Raw genomic sequence first — 23,475 nt, 5'->3', positions numbered from 1 at the left:
TTTTTATGTGAGAGAAAATTCACGTTTTCTTTGAAGCAAGCTTGTATTAATACTTAACCTCTTTACCACAGGGAGGAAAAAATGTGTTGCAGTAACAAGTGTATAATTCAAAACATGTGAAATGGTTAAAATATTGTATATTCCATAGTCTTGTATATGATCTTGCCATTTTTAATTTTCTCCGATATGGTCCAAAATTTCAACTTGCCTTCTTAAAAAAGAAACAAACAAAAACCCCTCAAACTACCAAAATTAAAATATTACCGGATGAAGTTATGACTTAACTTTTGGCCTTTTTAATTTATAAGGCCTTTTAATATTTACATATAAAGTACCGTGATTAAGCAGAAATGCAAATATTCTGGCTTCATTGCTAACAAAATGTACATGGCAAAAAAAAATCCCCCAAATTACGCCCCCCCCAAGACCTCGTGGTCCTTTCATGTTAAATGAGTCTCTGTGGGATGCTACTTCCAGATAACACCTGAAAACTCTAAAACATTTATAATTATCAGCTTAGTCTTCTATAAGAAAGATGAAAATAGGTTTTAGAATTATGAAGAAATTTGTAGTGAACGAGACAGAAAACCTTGTTATTCCACTGTGAGTGTGTATGTGTTGTTCATTTTTCAGTGCAGATTTGATAATTGCAAAATAATATAGTAGAATTGGAAAAGATTCAGAAAATTATGTTTAAAAATATTAAAAAGCAGACAGCTGGCATGGAAAAAGTGACTGAATAGACTGGGATTCTTTGTGCTGGAAAAAGAATATTGGGTATGAATGTGACAGAAATCTGTAAGCATAATGGCATGAAGAAAAACAAGGTCAGTTGTTCATTGCCTCTACCAGCACACCAGAATGAAAATAACATACCCTGCTCATAACTCAACAAAACTCATCCCTTTGGGGACGTTTATTCTGAGTTGGCTGCTTAAACTGGTCCTTTGAAGACCAAATGAGGGACAGATCTTACACAGTAGCATGGCTGACTATTCCTTGTAGATGTTGCATTCAAAAAAACCTCCATTCATTACAGGAATATGTTTATAGGGGTGAAGGTAATGGTGAATATTGTCACTACAATAAGCATATTTTATATCTCAGTTTATGTGTTTCATAAAGGAAAACATCTTGTGAGTGCAAATAACTAAGAGTGCTGACTATGGTGAAATAAACATTTTATGTTTTATAATATTCCCAAATATAGAAAACTTCACTTGTTCTTTCTAAGAATTATTGTACCAACCGTTTGTATCATATGGCAAGCACATCCTTAATATTGTGTTTGGGATGTTTGAGTAATGAATAATCTCACTGTTATATTTTCTATTGCTCTTATCTGTTTAGACAATATTTATCATAATGCTATTATAATTTGTTTGAAGACAGATTTTGTTGTTCATATGAAGTCTGCATTAGAGTTTGGTTAATTAATGTTGTGTGGAGTTGAAATAACGTTTTTATTCCACTGTGTTATCTCAGAAAGCAAATGTTATTTGAGCCAAAAAATCCCACACAGAAAATATCTAACATAAAATAGAAATTAGTCTGGAGCACTAAAGAACCTGTACCAACTTTTGTTTAGAAGGGCTGGAAGTTCATCATCTTTAAAAAAAAGAGGTGTATTTTTGTTAGATCCAGATACAGTAAATTCACAAATACAAGCCGCACTGAGTATAAGCCGCATCGCCAGGTGTTGGCAAACATTTTGTTTTTTGTCCATAAATAAGCCGCACCCGAGTATAAACCGCTCTGTGTTCGCAGCGAGGACCCGCGTGCAACAAAGTTGCCAAATAGTAACAGAACCGCGGCAGGGCGGGGTTTACTGACTCAGCTCGGGCCGTGAGGGCTTGGGGCTACTGACAGGGCTGGGTGGCCCAGCTCGGCGCTGCCGCTCAGCGGGGCCGCTCGGGGCCAGCCGCCGCCACCGCTGGGCTCGGTCACCCCGGCCCGGCGCTGCCCTGCGGTGGCGGGGGGGGCACAGAGCCCGCCGGCACCTGCGGCAGCCATGAGAGCCGGGGATGTAGCCTGCCTGCTCCTGCGGTGGCGGCACGCGGGGACGGGAGCCCCCCGAGCCGCAGGGCCAAGCGGAGAGAGCTACCCCGCCTTCCCCCGAGCCGCGGGGCCAGCAGGAGAGAGCTGCCCCGCCTTTCTCACCCCTCTGCCTGCACAGAGCAGCTCCACCCGCTGCGCAACGGATTATCAATTTGTAACAACCACGTAAATGCAGGGTTTTACTGGCAGGAGCTCGACTTTGCAATTTGCACTGACTTGTTTTGCACTCCCAGGGTTGAAAATGTCAGAAAATTATTCACATATTGGCCGCACCTGAATATTAGCCGCATTCCCAGTATGGGAGCAAAATTTTGGTCAAAACAGTGCGGCTTGTATTCGTGAAATTACTGTACTCAGTGCAGTTACTGTCTTCCAAATGACAAAGAGTTAACATTAGCTCCAAAAAACTTAGGAAAAAATGTCTTCTGTCAGAATTATTTTAGTGCAGGATCTAATCTTTTGAACAACTGCAACCACTCCAATTCTATTTGTGATGGTGGGCCTTAGCAGCAAGAAGTAGCTGCCTCTAGCAATGTAGACAGGAGAAGTTTAATGTTTGAAAGATACTGTCATGAATGCCAGCAGGAAAAGTCTGACCTCTTTACTGGTAGCTTCTGCAAGATTGCAAAAGCTGTGGTCTCAGGTGCAGAAAAATATGAAAAGGTATATGTGAATATAGTGTACATAATATAAATAAATTGCATGGCAAAAAATAATATTTGTTGAAGCTAGGAGAACTTTATTTATGAAAAACACTGCTGTAATGTGATTTAATGATAAACTTATCTCAATGATAAAAAGTTGAATCCACTAATGTGATTAATTTTTTTCTTAAGAATGGTTTAATCAAGTCCTCAAATTCATAGAAAAAGAGATTTAATTTAGAGAAAAAGAAAAACAATATCTCTTTTTACTGAAGGCTAAGCTAACCCATGATTTAAAATATATTTAAAATTTCCAGAAGTAATATGAAACATGAATATTTTTAAGTTTGACTTTCCCTTAGTTTCCATTCTTTCACTTCCTAAGGTAGTCTAATTAAAAGAAATTCTTAATAAATGCATAAAAATACAAACCACAATGGCACTTGCAGTGTATTAATTGCTTAAAATTTAATTATTTTTAGTTTGTCTATAGCACATGCTTTTTTTTCTTTCAAAAATAATTAAAATATATATAGTTAGTAAACTGACTTTTAAAATAAGAAATACAAATAAACAAAATTATAAAAAACTCCAGAGGAGATAAAAAGAATAAAATACAACAGAAAAACAAATCTCCAAAAGCACAAACCAACTTTCTGAAAATATGAAGATGAGAAATAATTAAGACTGCCAAGTTCTAGTTTGATGGAGTGAAACAGTAAGAAAGAGTAAGTTCTTAATTGGATTAAGTATAGCTAATTTCCTGACAAACAGATTTTACTTAAGGAGGGCTTGAGTGGTTGATTCATCATGCATGCATTCCTCAGTCTAAATAAAGAACACTGCAATTATTCTTACTTGCATTATTGGTTTGTTTCCAAATACTTTGTGCTTTCATCTGACATGGTTTTCTTTCTGTTTTTTCTAATTTCTCTAATAAAAATTAAACTATAATTTTAATTAAAAATAACCTCCTTAATGGAATTATTTTAAAATGTTGTCTTAGTCTTTTCTTCACATGAGATCAGATCTTTGCTTTGTTAAAAATGTGGTAAATTTAGGTGCTATCAGTGGAATTATGAAGCAGTATTATAGCTGAACAAAAGTGTTCTCTTAGACATGTATTAGAATAATAAATATTTTGAATTTAACAAGTAGGTTGGTTTGTTTTTTTCCCTGATGTTTTTTCCTCTTTCACACTCCATGGTGAATATACCACTGAAAAAGTCTTACACTTGCCATGTTTTCAGTCATAGATGAAGCCTATTTTCAGACTTGATTTTGATCATCCTGGGAAGGTTAGTTTTAACATGGAAAGAATGTCTCTAATACAGTTCTATTTTAGGATTTTCTGAAGCAATGGGTCCGTTCTAACAGATTTTTGGTGGCATGGATTGAAATTCCACTCATAACACCTGTATTTTTTTCTGAACGTCCCTGTATTTTCAAATACAAGTAACAGTAGGACTTGAAGGTTGTATTTGAAGTGCAATATACTTATGTAGGACAATTTTTTTGCTTCGTATGTGTGTAGCTTGTTGGCTCCATACTCAAATCTTCTTACCAAGGTGAAGATGAACAACCTGATGACAAAGCTCATGTGACAGGGAGTTTATTGCTTAAAGATGTTCTGATTCTTCTGCATAGTAGTCTAAGTGAGGATTTCATCCCCAAACAGTCAAACATTGAGCATTTTGGACTCGGTAGAAAGAGATGACTAGACAGGAGTTACCTACAATATCCTTTACAAGGCAATGGATGTTTTCTCTTATTTTCAATGATTAACAGTCATATACTTTCATTTTTTAGAATAATTTTACCATTTTCTGTGGTAATCCTGAATCTCTTTTCTGTTGCACAATTGTACATGCACAGATTGGTGTAGATGGGGACAGATTTTTGTTACAGAATTTTCCATCTAGATCTTTAGCAGCTAAAAACTGTTTGAACCACCTCAGACCTTAGAAGCAAATGTCAAATTGAAAGACTTGATTTATCTATTTAACATGATGGATGAGTAATTATTTTTGTCTAACAGGGTTACAGGAGGGAAAGCCAGGCATACAAGAGGAGATGATGTTTAATTACTTCTCTGTTGGATTTCTTTCTTTCTCTTTTAGAATAAAAGGTAAATTTGTAAATTCAGTCTGAAATATATATTTTTATTATATATCACTGTCAAAATATCCAATCATGCCAACAACATAAGCAATACAACACATAAACTCACAGACAGTTAATGTTCCAAAACCAACTTGCATAGTCTTCATCTGTAAAGAGCAAAAATTGCAGAATAATGCCTGTGAGTTTGTGTTTCATATTAATTTAGCAGCTTCAATCATTCCAGCTCCTAATTAATGTCCTAGAATTTATTGCCAGTGTGGCAGGACCATTTTCTCCTTAATTTCTTTTCAGTGTATTCTATCTCTTTGGCAAGATGAGCATGATTCTTGGTCTACAGTCCTGTGTACGTTAATAGCTGACCACTACAGAGGCTATGAACTTCTGGAATTGCTGTCTTTCTATGAGAGATGTTAATTTAAAATTTGTTCTTTACCAACTAACTAGAAAAGACCAGGCAGACTGGCAGTCAGCATGACCACATGACCATATGCCTTTTTAGATATGACAGAGGTGTGATGAAGTTCTGTGCATTCCTAGTGACTACTGTCCTTAGGACAGATTTCACATGGACCTAATAGCAGATAAAATTTCATACAGACTTAATAAGAAACTAAGTTTCTTAAGAGCATATGCACTGAAAGCAGCTTCTGAAAAGTTTGAAGGGATTTGTTTCAGGTTTTTTGTGGTTATATTTTTTTATTTTTTTTTTTAGTTTTGAGTTCCAGTTAATAATATTTTAGAATTAAAAGATTTAGTAGTAGTCACATATCTTAAGAAAACCCGTGTTTTAATCTATCATAAGTAGCTTAAAATTGCAAAAGTATTAATATAATGGTAACTTATTTAAGAATTACATGAAGAGATTATGTAATACCTAACAAATTAATGTTTGTGATAATCCATGATTACATTGTGTGTTTCTTGTTGTTGGGTTTTTAAAATGTGTATTTATTTCAAACGTTTGTGCAGAATTGTTTGTATTTTAAATAGATTTTCTAAGCAGTATGATACTCTTTATAAATACTTACAAATCTTCTTAATTTGGGGTTTGAAAGAATGAGATAACAAAGTGTGACATTTATTAATATCTTAAATATGATGTGAATGACATTTTCATTTTGAAAATATTAGAAATCTTTTACTCTGTGTTATATGAAGATAATTTGAAACATTGTTTGACAGTTGAAGAATGACTTCTCTTTTCTGATAGATGTAAAAATATTTACAAATGATACAACATTGAACTGTCATGTCCTTTTCCTGTGCTCATTTTGACATTACTTCTGATGCAAAGCTAATAATTTGACTAACAGTAGCATTCTTCTTCTATAATTAGCCTGATCATTGATTTATTCAATGATGACAAAGGTTTTGGGAGCAAACAATTCCTTGTTTCAAAGAGAAGGTGCCTGTCATAAAGTACAGATTCTATGACAGAGTGATTTTATTCATAGCTTTTAACATAGATTAAAAAAAAAGGGACTTATGTAGCTGTCATGAAGTATGAATCTACCAGCTTTTAAAACAGATTAGATCTCGATTATAAACTTGAGAAAGGTCTTGAGAATGAGTGAATTGTCTTCTGTAGGCACTTCCTAGTTCTTTGAGTGGATCACTCAGTATCAGATGGAGGTACCAAATGAACTGATGAAGTCTTCCTTCCCCCAAATGTTCATCTGCCCCTAGGAGTTTTAAAAGGCACTGGTGAATTACTCTGTTCAGTTAATTATATTGTATTGCTATCTAGATTTTTTTAAACCTTTGCTCTTTTGGTTTTCCAAGGAAATCACTCTTTGTTGAATTCTGATCTGGAAACTTCATGCTTTATCTTAATTTATTTGTTTCCAAATTTTTGCCTTCCTTAGGAAATAGAATGGAGTTTCTACTGCACACACATACTGAAATACACTTATTAAAGGAAGGAATAAGCCGTTCTCCAGTGTAGTGACAAAATGTTTTTTAAACTGGTTTCAGTGGAGTGCCCCTGTGGTCAGATGTCAGCAATGCTCTTATTATTTCTTTTTGCTTTTTATATATAAAATATGATAGCACTTGAAATACTTGCTGTCCTTAACAGTGAATTGTGAGTTAAACTGTGTGCACTTAAATATTGGTTGCAAATGAAAGAGATAACAGTCCTCAGTAGAATTACTTTGTCTGATGCAATCTGTATTTATAAAGGGGAGTAAGAATAATTTTACAAATATGCATCTCTGCAACTTTTCATGTCCTTAATTCAACTGGGGGAATAACATTGAGACAGATTTTTGTGTTTGTTACATGATAATTTTTTCCCCCCAAGAACTCCTACGTAGACTAAATAAAAAAATAAAATATTAAAGACAAGCCAACTACTAGAGTTCAAATTTTGGTATACCTCTGAATTCTTTCAGGTTCTCACTTAGATCTCAGTTTAAATATTTTTCAAAAACATTTCAGAAACAGTTCATTTCTTCAGATGCATTGTTTTCTCAAGGTGTAAGAGGATAATTCTCCATTTTCTTCTGTCCGCACTTTTTTCCAGATGCACCATTTAAGTAGTGATGACTTGAAAAAAGTATCTACTTGAAATAGCCTAATTTATAACCATTTTGCAGCACCAGTGTGAGCAATAGGCAGTTAAAGATGTTATAGTGTATGGAAGATCCTTTAGGTTAAAATATTTTTAAAAAACCTAAAGCAGTAAAAAATAATCTAACACACTCTTTCCCATGGATTACTGCATGTTTCTATACATCAAAAAATAATTATTATTCTTTTTTTAATTAAATCTCGTGTCACAAATATTTAGTCAAAGAACGAGCATTTTTATTTTTTAGATTCTTATAAAAGAAAATAGTATTTTATAGAGCTCTAAGTTCCACAAGCAATCACTACATAAAATAAAAAATTCTTACTATGTAGTTATTTTCTTTTCCTACTGTACCGAAAGCCATGATGTGCTATCCATCCAGAATTTTGGTTTAAAAATGGACTTCGGACCACCTTCATTCCACTCTGGAGTGTTATTTTTTCACTTAGAAAAACTATTCCCATATCTTTTGAGTATCAAAGCTAATAAAAATTAATTTCCAGACTACTCTTGAGCAAAGAATAATTTAGTTTGAGAGAAATGACCACCCATGTACCTGTAGTTATTTGATCATAATGCCATGCACAAATGACTTTCACTGTCTCTTTTCCTTCAAGCATTTCATAAGTGTTGGACACGAATTCAGTATTCTGGAAATTGTGATATTAGAAGCTGGCAACACTTCACTTTATGAGAGTTGTGTTGATTTTTGTCTCACAAGCTTGTTGTTGGCATGAGAGCCTCCTTCTAGGAATACGAAGTGAAAACAAATTTTGTTGATTCTTTCATTTAAGATTGATTATTTAATAGAAAGAAACATCCTTCATATGCATATTCGCTGCCACTTTACCCAGAAAGCAAATTATTGAAAGAAAGCGGTATCTTGTTTAAAGTTAAAAGTCTTGCAGTGTGGACTTCACATTCTGTATGAGGTTAAACCCATTTCCTTCACTCTGTAGTTTAGCTTTAATCCATAGTAAAAGATGTAGACATAGAGGTACAACTAAATATTTGCTACGTTTACATGAATGAAAGAGATCAGCATCACAAATTACCACCATTATTCCCATATATTCTGTCACCTCCTCTGACGAAGCAGAGTTGTGGTTAGTGATGTCATATGCACTGAGTGAATTTTTTTCCCATTTATACCATGTAAAGTCTGATTTCTAACTATTGGAGTTGAAAAATCCCAAAAGACCTTTAAAATTTGAAATTCAGTGCTATGTTCACTTTGTTGTATCATTAAGATATATACTTTTGGGTTCTTACTACTGGGTTATGCATTTCTCACGTGCTGTAACAGCCTTAGCATGGAGCTTGATCTCATATAGGCAGTAACACTAGGGACTCAAGTAAACACTAAGGACTCTGAGGTAAAAGAGTACAGTAAATTCACGAATACAAGCCGCACTGAGTATAAACTGCATCTCTGGGTGTCGGCAAATATTTCGTTCTTTGTCCATAAATAAGCCGCACCCGAATATAAGTCGCTCTGTCATTCGCAGCGAGGACCCGCATGCAACAAAGTTGCCAAATACTAACAGAACCGCAGCATGGTGGGGGGGGTTACTGGCTCAACTAAGGCTGTGCAGGCTCGGCCCTCTAGGGGCTGCTGACAGGGCGAGGTGGCCCAGCTCGGTGGTGCTGCTCGGGGCTGGCCACCGCCTCTGGGTTCGCTCGCCCCAGCCGCGCTCCCGCCGCGGGGCCGGCCGGGCACGGAGAGCGCGCCCTGCTCCCGCCACGGCGGCGGAGGGCGGGGGCAGAGCCCCCCTCCTCCTCCCCGAGCCACGGCAATGGCGGCGCGGGCTCCCCTCGTCTCTCCCTCGGGCTGCGGCAGAGGAGAGAAGAAGAGAGCTCTCCTGCCTCTCTCCCCACCCCCCGTGCTGCCTGCAGGGAGCCAGGGCAACAGAGTAACACTTTGTAACAATCGCGAAATGCCGGCTTTTACTGGCAGGTGCTTGGCTCGGCGCCCTGGCTGGCACGTCTGGGGTTGTAAATGTCAGAAAATTATTCACATATTAGCCGCCCCCGAGTATTAGCCGCACTTCAGGGTTTCCACCAAAATTTTTGTCAAATTGCTGTGGCTTGTATTCGTGAAATTACTGTACTAATATTTTTAAATATTACTATTTTTAAACTTGGGATATAGGAGTTGGGACAGCTGAAGTCAAAACATTGTCAGTTCCTGAAACAACTTTTTTTTCTGTCTTTTTAGCTTAGCAAACTGAGAAAATTAAATAAAATATGCTGTGGAGGAGATGGGATAAGTGGTAACGAAGCATGATCATCTTAGGTTTCACATAGAAAGTGATGTATCAGAAATACTGTATTGGTACCTGACTTTCCTTTTACTTTCCACCAGATAGCCTTATGAAGAAAGCTGGTGACCATCACTGTTGTGTCTTCAGGCTGCAAAGCATGTGTAATATTTTCCCTGTGAGCCATTGACTTACTCAAATTTGTACCTGGAAAGAAACTTTGTCACCTGAAATTGTCTTCTTCCATCTCTATTTGAAGATTTAACTTAATGTTGTTTCTGCAAAGTCTTTATTCCTTCTTCTGTGTAGGAACCCAACCAGCCCTCTGCTTGCTCTTTGCTGTTGCTCATGTGGCATCACCACATCAGTCAGTTCTTTCTCTTCCACAAAGGTACCCATTTGCTGAGGGTTGAAGGTGTGTCCATTCTGCTGGCTGTCCATCATGTGTTCTGGATTGTTCTCATTGCAAACCAGATTTCCTGGTCGCTGGTATTTGCTAGCCATTCATTTGCATTTAAATGCACAGGAGTACTGGAAAGAATGAACTACAATTACTTTGCTGCTTAGGATATCCAAATACCTGAAGTCTGTGTCAGAAAAGAATTCTCCATATGACAAATACCTAGGAACTTGGTTTTATTACATTGTGTGGCTTTTAAGACACATCCCCCGGCCTCAAAGAGAGCTCTCTAGTAAATACTCCTAAGTGATCTAGTAGTATGTTTGCAGTGTAGGCTTTACTCTCTCATTTTTGAAGCATCAGATGCCTACTAGAGCAGTAGGCTCCACCATGAATGCTGATGTTTCTGAAAAATTTAAGCTCTACTTTTGTATTCTAAATATTCTTAATAGGAAATATTTCCCACATGTTTTCACTAGTCCCTGATAACTACTGAATGCAACCTTAATATACATTTGCTGAACACTTTTGCACAGAATTTTATTAGTATACAGAATATACTTAGAACCTTATTGTTCACATCATACCCAAAACATTTAATCTCAGTGAGTTTCTTTGGCTTTTCATTTCATAGTATCTTTCATCAGAGTAAAGCTAAAAAGATGGAAGTTGGTTGCTTTTGAAAGGTTTTCTAATTATGTGAAAAGTGAAATTTTGCCACTAAGGTTTTTGGTGAAATGGGCAAGATATTTTACTAATGTTGTAGCAACCTAACAGATTGTCACATTAAGTTGATGTTATACACTAGTCTAAATCCATTATGATGAGTTGAAAATTAATTCATTAACAGAAATTTCTCTAAAGGTAGAAATCATAAGACATCATATATGAAAAACCACGGAAATAAAAAATTTAGTAGGAAACCTTTTTATTGCACTATTTTATTGTTCATGATTTTCAGAACATAAGACTATCTGCTGTGCCATTTCTATGTTGCGTAGTTAATAAGGTTTCTTTCCTTTCTTTCTAATAATTTCATTTCAAAGCAAGGCGTGAAATTTTATGAAAAGAAAATTTATACTATAATATTAATAAAGTGGGTTTTTTTCATATTGCTTTGAGGAAACAATTCCCACATACTGTTTTAACATTTCAGTGGATTTCATACACAGCTGTTACATTAAATGTATTTTAATTGTAAATTTGCCTGAATTACCTTTCTGGTAGTCTCTGGGTTATGTCATGTTTTCCAGAAGTACAATAGTGAATTGTGATTCCTACCTAAATTTCATACAATGAGAACTATACCATCGGCACTTCCCCCTCCGCCCCCACCAATTTTAACAAGCAAATATGTGGAAATAACAGGTTAAATATGTTGCTACTCTTTGAAAATATTTCATAACAGTTATGGAGTTATTTATTTATAAGTGTATAAATTCAATTTTGCACTCCACATTAAATACCAATAGTAAAAAAATTCGTTTACCCAGAAGAGTAGCGATTAAAGCTCAAGTTCATTTGAAACTAGAAAGGACAGTTGCACTTTAGCCCAGACTCAAAGTTCAATGTATTCATATTTTACAGATTATTTCAAATGGATTTATTAAAAAACAAAGGGGAGAAAAAGTGAAAATAAAGCAACTAAACTATTTTGGCTGTTATCTTCTGAGATCATCATAGTTACCTTCGGAATAATATACTAATATAATCGAAAATATATTAATAATTATATAAATAATATAATATAATATAAATTCATTGAATACGGATCCATATTATAAAAACCATATCTATATTCATTTCAGATAAAGAGTTAGCTAATCTTCGAGAGTTGTTGAAGATTATGTAGAATTACCATAACATGATTATGAAACACATTCATATTTTCAATTTTCAGGAATATCTCTGAGGTCCATGTGATTAGGTGTTAATGAACAAAACATAGTCGATTCATACTATATATTAAGATATAAGATTTTATAAAGAAGAATTGTTTTCATAATTTTTAAAGGGAGAATGTTGTGCCTAGTTGTGTCAATACAAGAGCTCCCTCTAATGGTGACAAGTTGCTTCACATAAAATTTTTTACTACATTGGAATGAATGAAAGGAAATAAGGTAGATAGAAGAATTCAAAACACTTGTTACAGCTATATATAGTTATATACAGGATTTTTTTGTTTTTATTTTATTTATTGGTCCCCATACCATGTCATCTGGATAATTAAGTACATTTTCATTTCAGCTATATTGAACATTAAAGGAAAAAAGAGGGACAGAAAACACATTTTATTAAGCACATTTCCAAATGAGCATGGCTAGCTATTGATAAATCTCTTCTTACTAACATTAGCTGTTCAAGGGCCCTAGATTCATACCTTTTACACATCCCTGAAGTGCTATATCCAGCTGCTATTACTATAACAAAAAAAACCCAACTTTTTTTCATTAGCTTAGTTTTAGACATTGAAATATCCCTCTTCTATATTAATATGAAAGCAAATTGCTTCATTTTTTTTCTCAAAAAGAACAAAATCCACAACAAAAAAACAGAAAAAAAAGAACTCCCCAAAAATAAACCCCAAACAAAACAGAAAGGCAGAAGGAATACCTCAAGTCCATTTACAAATATCATATGTCACCTTTGATAAATTAACTGGCAAGTCTGGTCTCACCCTCTCTTCATCTCTTAAGTCTGGAGCTATTTTCTTGTGTAAAGTTATGCTAATATTCCACTGACAGTGAAAGACAAAAAGTGAACAAGAACTATGACAGTGAATCAAACGCTCACCAAATGTAAAGAAATAAAAGAGATAGAATGAAAGAACTTTGATCCAATTTGCCCTACTATCCCATCTCTGAGTGACAGTGATGGAAAGCTGTAAGTACGCTAGTGCAGTAGTGGGGATTTAGGTGTTATAAGCAATGAACATTTACTGGAACAACAATTATGATGTTTTCTACCAAGCTTTTTTTCTGTCTATCATGTCTACATTTATCATGTTGTCATTAATACGTGCTGTCCTTTTTTTTACAAAAGACATTATGAACACTCAGATTTACGAGTATGTGTAACTGCTATATGTTTTGATCAATTTAAGGTAATGCTTTCAACGCTATCTTCAAACATTTCAGAGACAAGATTGAGTGAAAAACACAGTGAATAACTTATGACAATTCTTACTATAATGCCACTGTTGGTATTTTATGTGAAACTTACCAGCCAGCTTTTGATTATATGTCGTTTATGACCAATGAAGTCTTAAAAATCTGTTAATTTAACGTCTGTGATCATTTTGTTTCAGCCATAATTGCAATGTGGACATCTAGGAAAGGAGGCAATTGTCTGGTAGAGTGTTCTCTGGTCAGAGTGAAGGACTTACACATTTTTTTCACTTTAATTGAACAGTTCATACCAGTTGACTTTTGGGAGCAACTTCAATAGATTAGCAATAACTCACTACAGTGGTAATAGGATGAGAAGGATGAGTCTGAGTGTTTCGATTCTTGTTCAGAAAACATGTCAATTGATGTGTACTAAGTATCTGGAATAGGCACTACTTTTTTTACTGACATGTAAATAATTTAAACTGCTATATGAACTTGGGTGTAACTTAGAAACTGTTGGAAGAAAACGGGAGAGATGTGTTAATCCGGCTGCATTATTTTTGTGCAGTAGTTTATACAAACAATTCCAAGTTACTTCACCCTGATTTCTTGAATTACTTTTTCTGGTGTTAGTACTAGAATTCATAAACCACATGATGAAGTTACACCTATCCTGAGGTACTCAAGTACCACAACTTCTCTTCCAACAAAATTATTCAGGTTTGATCCTGTTCCAGTACTTGTCATTAAACACTGAATGGGGATTTGCAGCTAAATATACTTAAAATTATTTAAATATGTATATACATTTAAGTAATATTTGTAATAAATAAATTTATTGCAATGGGTACACAACATATGTAAAAGCTTTGTGCATATTATTTCATATTATGTTTTACAGTGAATGTATATTATGTTGCTCAGTAAAAGTTATATTTGTAAATAAGTGTCATGTTGTCTGAAGTATGGGTCCTACACAGTTTCATTTCTGGGGAATTTTTGGTTGTTGAGGAAGTTTTGGACAGGATGCTTGTATTATCCCTGGTCAACACCCATGTGTGCTTTCCACATAGAGGATGGACAGAGAAATCAAAGACTTTTTTTTTTTTTTTACCTTGTCTTGATGCAAGCTTACCTCTGCAGTCATTCTGAGTTTGACAGTGCCCTTCTATGGACAGGATTTAGCTTCACCAGAGCACTGCAGAGTGCATCTGTGATTTCTGACACCATAACGAACTGAATAATTCTGTCTTCAAAGCAGGGTTAAAGTAGCTTGAGGTAAAGAAATTGCTGGTTTAGAAGCTGAATAAGATGGTTAAAGCAAGTTTGAGAGCAGTTCAGGCTCTCTGTTCAGGCTTCAATACAACCCAGAATGCTTTTACTTCATGGAACAAACTATGCTGTGAGAGTTATCTACTTGGATACCTATCCTATGCTGCTGAGTGGCACTATGACTGTTTACAGTTAAACAGCAATATAGTATTTCAGTGTTTCAAAAACTGCATTCTTTGAGGCAGATGGTATGTGTTCAAGCTATTACAAAGAAGTATAATATAATACTTGTAAATGCACCAACGAAGGTTCAACAAGCGCTTATACTGGGTTAAGTGTATAACCCTATTAATATTTTTGCAAACAGTGTTTATTTTAGGTGCAATTATTAGGTGCATTATTGCTATTAACTGAGGACCACATGACATCTTTTTAACCATTAGATGTCTGTGTAGGTTGTGAGGAGTCTGCATAATCTAAAGTAATGGCATGTTCCCTGTATGTGAGTTGGAATAAGAATGAAGTGGTCTGAACAGCCTGAAGGATGGGGGTAGGAAGAAAGAATCTCATTATATGGTTGTAATTCTATGTTTTAAAGATTGCTGGATTGGACCATGAAGCAGTAATTGTGTTCTACTGTAACAACAGGACTGTCTGTCATGTCAAATATAATTCTTCTCTAAAAAGCTTACAGTCTGCTTTCATAGGTTTTGGGTACACTTTTAGTACTGTAGTCTGGAGAAAAAGCAGTCTGATTTTGTCCTCTCTATTTTTGAAGAGGACATAGACCGAAAAATATCCAAAATACGTATTTTAATCTTTAGACTGCTTAAAACAAGCAATAAAGACCCATTTAATATTCAATACAATTGATATGCTCTAAAACGTGGTTTTCCCAAGTAAAAGCATTGTACAATTATAGCAAAAAAATACTGATGTCTAAATTGGCCACTCTGAATGGTGTTAAAGGAGTAGTCTGAAGTATTTTTAGGTTATTGTTGAAGCCAAAAGCCAAATTTTGAATTAAAACCACATGGTTAAATATACCCTACAGTTAAAAAAACCAAAACAACCAAGCCATATACAGTCTGTTTTCAAAACTTAAATTAATTTTTATGAGGTGGCTGCTCTCCAAAAACAGTTTTGCAAAAATTTAAATCTTAATGGAACACTTCATTTGCTCACAGTACTTGAACTTCTGGGGCCTGGTTCTAGTTCAGTCAACAAACTAATTGTCACTTTCATGGGCAGTTTTTTATTTGTTACAGACTACAAATAGGATTTGAAGGGACAAGAGGCCTGGAAGGGTCTCACTATTTGGAGAGAATCCTCCAAATAGTAGATCTTCTCTAATTTTTGCTGTATTTCCACCTTCACGCGTTTAGTGGAATTACAAAGTATGAAGATTAAAGTGGACATTCAAAGTCACTAACTCTCAGTTCCTATTGTTAGCATAATATGGTAGTTTATATAAGCCAATTCAATGACTGTTCTGGTTTTTGTTTTGATTGGTTGGATGGTTTGTTTAGGGTATTTTTAATTATTTTTCTTTTTTTCACTGAATGTTCAGAGATTAGAATTTATTTAAATTCTGCTAGCATAGGAGAGAGAAGGTGCAAATATTTGTGTGTAGAAAGGTAAATAATGAATGCAGTGAAGCTCATCTCTCTTTCTAAAACTTATGGAAAGAGAAGGTGCTTACCCAAAGATGTTGGTTGCTATGTACTTCTCCAGTTGCAACATCCGTGGCTCATAGCTATGGCAACAGCACTATTCATACAACCATAAATGTGGAATCTTTTAAATACTGCTCATTAAATATTTCAGGATTCAAAATGTCTGAACATACCTTAAACAGATAATGACAAAAAAGCACCACACAACCCAGAGAAATCAGAATATACTCTCCAGTTTTTAGAATGCTAAAGTTTATTATTACAAATCTTTCTTCTAACTTTCTTCTTTACATTTCTTTATCTTTCTGTTTTCTTTATGTAAGAAAAAGGGAAAATAGTTTTATCAGTTAAATACTGCAAGAAGTCTACTTTTTTTCTTTTACCTTGGTGAAAAACTGAAATAAAGATTCTTCTTTTTTAAAAGGACACTGAAAAACATTCCATTTAAAATAATTTGGATTCGTTAGTTGGAAACAAGCATTTTATTACCATGATCTGTTAGTATAAGACCATTTTAAATGCAGCATACTATGCATTTGAAACACAGGCTTGCAATGAAATCCATCTAGCCTTTCAGTAGAAGGAATTTGTAGTCATCACTCTGTTTTCTTATAATAAATTGTTAGATAGAGCCATATACTGAAATGCGAGTATATTCTACATGTTTTTTTGATAGAAATGTTTGGGTTTGCAGGGTTTGTTCACTGAAATTTTAGAAGTTGTCAAATACTTTGCTGAGTGGGCCATCAGTGCTAAACATACAGATGAGTTAACACCTTCTCCAAAAGAAATTGATTTACCAATGTTCCTATGGAATTCACTGACAATTGCATTTTATTCCTGTGCTTTGACTGTTTGCCAGATGAAGTGGAAATAAAATATATAAAATGAAAAGACCAGTGATACTTCCGTATATTTCTGTATTCAATGTGGATGTGGCTGATTTCTTTTTTCATTTTCTTCTAGGCCTTTTCTGGAAACACAAATGCAGACAGTGTTGTATACTATAAGCTTCAGCATTCTATTAAAGCAAGATATCTCCGTTTTGTGCCTTTGGACTGGAATCCAAATGGCAGGATTGGAATGCGCATCGAAGTGTATGGATGCACATATAGTAAGTTTATTTCTGAGTTGGCTAAATTAAATGAATCTTCATCAATGTATTTTGCTACCTAAATAGCATTTGAAAGTTTATTTCTAAGACTAGATTTAATCTCAAATAAAATAAATTTAATCAATTTATGTGTATACTTCACTGTTTCTACATGAACTATCAATATGTGATGCTTATTTGCTAGTCCTTTCTGTATAAGAATGTATGGTGTGGACATAATCCAGCAACTGATTTAATGCAAACTCTTCGTTTTTTCATCATCCTAAAAATTGCATCTGAACATGGTATACTTTCTATCCATCTGAAGGCCAAAATATGGGAAATGTTTACAGTTTTAAATGTATATGGTCTTGATCTTGAGGCAGCAAGACTACAACTAAATTGATGCACAAATAAAAAATTGAAGGACTTTTGAAGTTTTTATATATTTAAGGAGTACTTTTAGAATAGCTTTTGTGCTCTTAAAAAGTGGAATAAGCCTTTGAAAGTAGATTGTATAAGTGTTGCGGTTTTATTGATCAGCTGGACACTGTAAATATTTCTGACATCTTGCTGTTACAGTTTCTCTTCTCTGGATTTTTTTAAAAAAATCTTCTCAGTAAGTTTTTTACTGCTTTTTCTTCTTCACATCTTTTCTCCATGATGGAAACAGAATTTATCTTAAGCAACCTCTTTAATTGCTTTTTGTGACTACTTTGACCTGTTCTTTGGTTTTTTCTTTTTGCTTATTTTTCCAACTTCTTTAAGTTATAGTTTGTGTGGTTGATGTATTTTGGATGATCTCCCTGTATTTGTTTTCTATTGCCATGCATTTCTATCTGACATTAAGTGTATATCAAGAAAACATACCTCTGCCTCAAACTTGGCTTTGCAAAATTGGTAAAAGGTAGTGAACTAAGTAAAAATTTATACCTGGATGCTGAAGATCAGGTCACTTAAGAAATCAGGTAAACTTCCCCATTCCAGAAAACACACATCTCATACCAGGAGAAGGGTCTGAAAGGCCCACACAAAATTCCTCAGTAACAGCTGCCTTGAGACTGGTATCATGACTTACGATTACTAGAACAATCTGAGAAAATGGCCTTGAAAACTGAGTAATATGAACATGATTCAACTTACCCTCAACTCTTTTAATTTCCAGACAACCAAAGTTTAAAAATGGAGACTGAACAGATGAATTTATCATTCCCAGCTAAAATGTCATCTTATTCTTCCATTTGAAACTTGATTTCTGTGGTACATGATGGGACAATAGTCTTTCTTCTTTTTAAGCTTCGCTTTAAAATTCATTGATAGTCATCTTGCTTCTTCACAGTCTTCACCTTGTGCATATGATACCATTTTAATTCTTACTCCGTTTTGCTCTCAAACATTTCCAAACTGAAGAGCTCTCTTTTGACCATGCCTAAAATCCAGATTTTAATTATTTACATGCACTATCATAATATTGTATCAAATCTGTCATAACTTGCAAGATTCTTATGAACCTCTTCTGTGTTGTGCCTATTTCCCATCAGTGGAAAACTCTATGAGTCTAAAAGACAAATAAAGAAAAGTGTTTCATGCAACTAAAAAAAAAAACCTTTAGAATATGCAGTTATGAAATTAAAATATTTTTGTGTAGCCACTAACTATTTTTGAGGAAGATTTTTTTTTCTGTATTTTACATCCTTGGCACAGAATTTAACCTATAGAGACCTTGTGGAAGTAAATCAACTGTAGTTATTGTCTAAGATTAGGGGAGGGAGGGAGGGAGGGAGGGAGGGAGGGAGGGAGGGAAGGAGGGAGGGGAGGGAGAGAGGGAAAAAGGAAGGAAGGAAGGGAAGGAAGGAAGGAAGGAAGGAAGGAAGAAGGAAGGAGGGAGGGAGGGAGGGAGGGAGGGAGGGAGGGAAGGAAGGAAGGAAGGAAGGAAGGAAGGAAGGAAGGAAGGAAGGAAGGAAGGAAGGAAGGAAGGAAGGAAGGAAGGAAGGAAGGAAGGAAGGAAGGAAGGAAGGAAGGAAGGAAGGAAGGAAGGAAGGAAGGAAGGAAGGAAGGAAGGAAGGAAGGAAGGAAGGAAGGAAGGAAGGAAGGAAGGAAGGAAGGAAGGAAGGAAGGTGTTTTCTGCCTCCAGTTGTTCAACCTGCCTTCATGTCAACTGATAAAATATCTGCTTGTTTTATGACTACACTGCAAATCTTCTGTGCTGAACCTCTGCCTGATACTTCTTTCTGTTTAGTGTGTACAAAAGAACACTGAATCTCTACTGTCATTTCCTATGTCTCGTTCCTGAAATGCCAGATTGTGACAATTAAGCCATGTAAAACACAGTTCAGGTTAAGCTATGTCATGACACCAAAAAAAAGGGATATTAGAAATGTGTTTAGCTTACAATCGCCCATTGTCATTACAACAGTCTCTTATTTCATCCTCTGAAAACCAGTAGTCTAAAAATAGAAAACAAAGAAACAAAAAGGTGAAATTTTTATTTTTTTACACGATGAGCAGAAATATAGGTTTAAATATTGTGCAATTTTGCATTGAAGTCAGCCCATGGAAGTGATTTTTCTGCTTCCTCTGTGTCTGATAAGGACCAATCAGTGATTAGTTTTGGGAACTGATAACCTGTTAAATCACTGAAAAACCTCTGTGAACGCACATTTTAAAAAGAACAAATGCCGGGAAACTCTCTTTCCCTTCTGGCCTGAATATAGGCAACAGCCTGGCTCGACCCTCTGCACAACTGGGCCAGGCGGGGTCTGCTGCAGGGCCGGGCTCCTTCCCGGGAATGCTGCTGGGCCCCATCCCGGGAATGCCGCTGAGCCCCATCCTGGCAGGGCCGGGCCCTGCTCTGCTGCAGCGATCCCTGGATCCCCCTCTCCCAGCACGGCCAGGCCCGCCTGTGGCTCGGCTGGAATGCTGCTGCTGCTGCTGCTGCTGAGTTTCACCAGAAAGTGCCGGGCAGGGGGAGGAGGAGCCATCGAGCCGCGAGTGCTGCCCGGTGCTCCAGCCTGGCTGCTGAGATCCGAGCCTCCCCCAGTGCAGCTGCCGCAAAGCTCGCCACCTTAAACAGCTCCAGCCACCCCACAGGGATCACACCATCTGCAGGCCTTGGGCGAGATACTAAGTCTTTCACTGCATAGAAGGGACTTTTAGACCTTCCATCCTCTCTTGAGTGAGAGAAAAAAACAGAGTGAAGACATGTAGTGAAACAACGTGAAGACACCAAAGTCAGTGAAGTAGAAGATCCCAGATGGAAGGGATTGGTAGAGATGCCTCACTCTTGGGCTCAAATCCTCTTTTAAGGCTATGGAGAAGATACGATTGATACATCAGACTCTTTTTCCCTGTAACTCATGAAATGCATTTCAGGCGGTGAAGTGCTCTAATCATAGACATGAGCAAAGGTATCCATGATGAACAGGCCAATGTTGAAGCAGATGTGATCCCATGAGAAGTTTGATCAGAGAGAGAGAGAAGAGTGATGAAGACTCTTTGCCCCAGGGAAGAAGATCTCTGTTCCCAGAGATAAAGATGACCTCAGAGATAGATGAAAAGAACCTTTGCTTCTGAACTGCTCAAATCCTTAAAAATAGTACCCCATAAGTTTGCATGGCCCACAAACTCAGCTGTGGGAAGGCTATCAAAATGGGAGGGACTTTGCAATAGGAGGTGGCTGCTATTCATGAAAATTAAAAGCCGTGAGAGAATTATTTTCTTGTGGAGAAGTCTCCATAGACTGACAAGAGTAACTCCTCTCCCTAAGTGAACTGAAGAAAGACTGTTCTAGAGTCTATTCTATTTGTTTATATTCTAGTCTAGAATATACTAGACTGTTATATTCTAGACTATTCTGAGTGACTTGTTTCTGTACATTGTCAGTGTGAAAGAAGAGAAAGTGTAGGTGGGAGAAGTGTTCTGAAAGTTTTATTCTAATTCTTATTATTTTTTCTTTTAGTTTGTGTTAACAAAGTTTTCTTTCTACCTTTCAAAGTTTTATCCTGCTTTGTCTTCCCTCCTAACCCTATCTCACAGCAGAAAATGAGTAAATAATTGTAGGGGTGCACTGATGATTTGGCCAGAACATAAATTGGTGCATTGGCCAGGAAATCTGAAATTGGTGAATCAAAACCACTACACAGAATTGATGTTTCTACCCAGTTTTGAACTGAAACCACCACAAATATGAAAATGACAAATGTATAAAATTGTAGAATATAGATAACTAGAAAATAAATATATAATGCGTATTAAAAATTGTTAGATATGTGTGTTATGATACCTATCAACAAGCATTGCAGATACTGCTCAAACCCTTTTGCAATGTTCTCTATCACTTCTGATTGAATTGAGGCTTTTTCAGCATTTCCTTCCTGGCTGAAATGCTTTAAGTCAACATCACAGTAACAAAGTAATCATCACAGTAACATCAGTCAAAGAAAGGTCTGCATATGGTCTTCATAGAATACTGGCCAGTTGGTTTGCATTGGTTCGCGTAAGTTTTTGTTTTTTTTTTTTTCCTTTATGAACATTAGCATTGATTTCAATTGAAACAAAGATAAAAATTAATTTTTCAAAGATATTTCAACTAAACGTATTGCTCTGGATCACTAGGGCTCCTGGTCCTGTGTGTGTGAGGCTTCCAGAATTTCCAGTTTCTCAGGGGCAATTTGTGATTTCCAAAGATCTTTTCATAGTGTACTAGGGATTTAGATCATATTAATTTAAGGAAGACACGTTGCAAATTGTGGAAACAAAAGATGAGTGCTCATAAAACAAGTCCACCTGTTTTATTTTTCTTGTTTACAACATTAGAGAAAATCCATGTTGAGGGATTTTTAAGTCCAGCGACTACAAGAATTTGCAAGTAGTTGGTAAATAAAAGAGAAAATTTCTATGGTACTCTGGATAGATGCCCACATTCTTCATATCCTTATAACCCTAGAGGACACCCAAGCAGTCTTTCTCACAGCTTTTTAAATGTATTTCAAGGGGTAGTACATGGATAGTGAGAAATGTTAGAAGAATTTTGATGACAATCTTCAAACCTTTCACAATCTTCACTAATCCATGGGGTAAGGGCAGGGGCAAAATTTAATTTTGTTAATTTTCCAAATTTAGACAAAGCAAATTTTGTTTCTAGGAACTATTGCTGCGGAATAATGTAAGGTATTTTGGAGAACCATGTCGATGTTGTTTATGCTCTTGTCCAAATGACTAATAAGAAGAGTATGTTTCCAATCCTACAGCTATCATTGCCTACTAAGAATGTCTCTAGTTAGCTGGTTTGTTAGATGTATATAAATACACAAGTGGTCTTATTGAAGTTTTTTTGAAGCTATTCTACATCACATTCATTATTTTAATTAAACATTAACACTTTTGCTATCTACATTAATTCAATAGCAAAAGGAAGTAAAACAGTTAATCTAGGATTCATATTTAGGTAGAACATCATATTTATTATTGTACATTTGGTAAATGGATTATCAAGATATAAAGAATATCAAGAAACTATATTTAAAACCACAACTGCATTCACTTGACAAGAGCTTTTTGAAAATGGAATGTAAATTACTAACCTAAAGTACAAAAGTTAATTTGAATTCTTTTCATTTGCCTGCTGACAATATGGAGAAATATTTTTAGTGAAATTATGTAAAGTTAGTAAACAGATAATGGGGTTTCCCTTGACTTGCAAGAAGTCACCCAGTCAGTTGAAAAACAACTTCATATTTTTATTGAGTGTCCTTTACATCTTCATTCACTTCAAAAATGTATTTTTCAAGGGTAATTGCTTTTTTCTTCATTACATATGAACTGTGAATACTCTATGAGCTTTTTATAGTGTTATCAGTTCCTTTGTGTGCGTCTTGTTCAATCTGTACTGATTTTGACAGATATTCTTTCATACTATTGGGATAAAATCAGTTAGCCCTATACCCTTCCCTTCCTGAAGGTCAGCAGCAGCCTTGGCTTTTTTTTGGTCTTGATTTTGTTAATTGTAATGAATTGCAGATAATTAATAGATATTTTCAGCCTAAGAATACAAGTAAAAACAGAAATGGTCAAATAGTTCCAAGGAAAGGAAGACCTACTTTTCAGCATATGAGAACATTATTAGATTTGAATAGGTGCCAGATTTCTTTGCACATGTTTTTATTATCTAGTTATACCATCATTGTTAAAACACAACAGTCTTAATATATGGGGAAGAAATAAAGTGCAATTTACTCTGCACAAGTGGATCTTGAGACGTTAGTGA

The 23,475-nt window shown here is 35.6% G+C and overlaps 1 protein-coding gene across 2 annotated transcripts in view; it reads left to right on the top strand.

Annotated features, from left to right (window-relative positions):
• The window catches only part of LOC117010618 (contactin-associated protein-like 4), a 238,988-nt gene that overhangs the window by 122,957 nt on the left and 92,556 nt on the right, over positions 1 to 23,475 (top strand). For both annotated transcript variants that reach the window (XM_033085306.1, XM_033085305.1), the window contains exon 4: positions 17,084 to 17,231. In XM_033085306.1, the coding sequence (XP_032941197.1) occupies positions 17,084 to 17,231 (148 nt within the window). The remainder of the gene's footprint in view (positions 1 to 17,083; positions 17,232 to 23,475) is intronic.

Source organism: Catharus ustulatus, chromosome Z (assembly GCF_009819885.2).
Source record: "Catharus ustulatus isolate bCatUst1 chromosome Z, bCatUst1.pri.v2, whole genome shotgun sequence".
In the NCBI taxonomy this organism is placed as follows: Eukaryota; Metazoa; Chordata; class Aves; order Passeriformes; family Turdidae; genus Catharus; species Catharus ustulatus.
The sequence above is the reverse complement of the archived record's forward strand: the minus strand, read 5'-3'. Positions and strand labels throughout refer to the sequence as shown.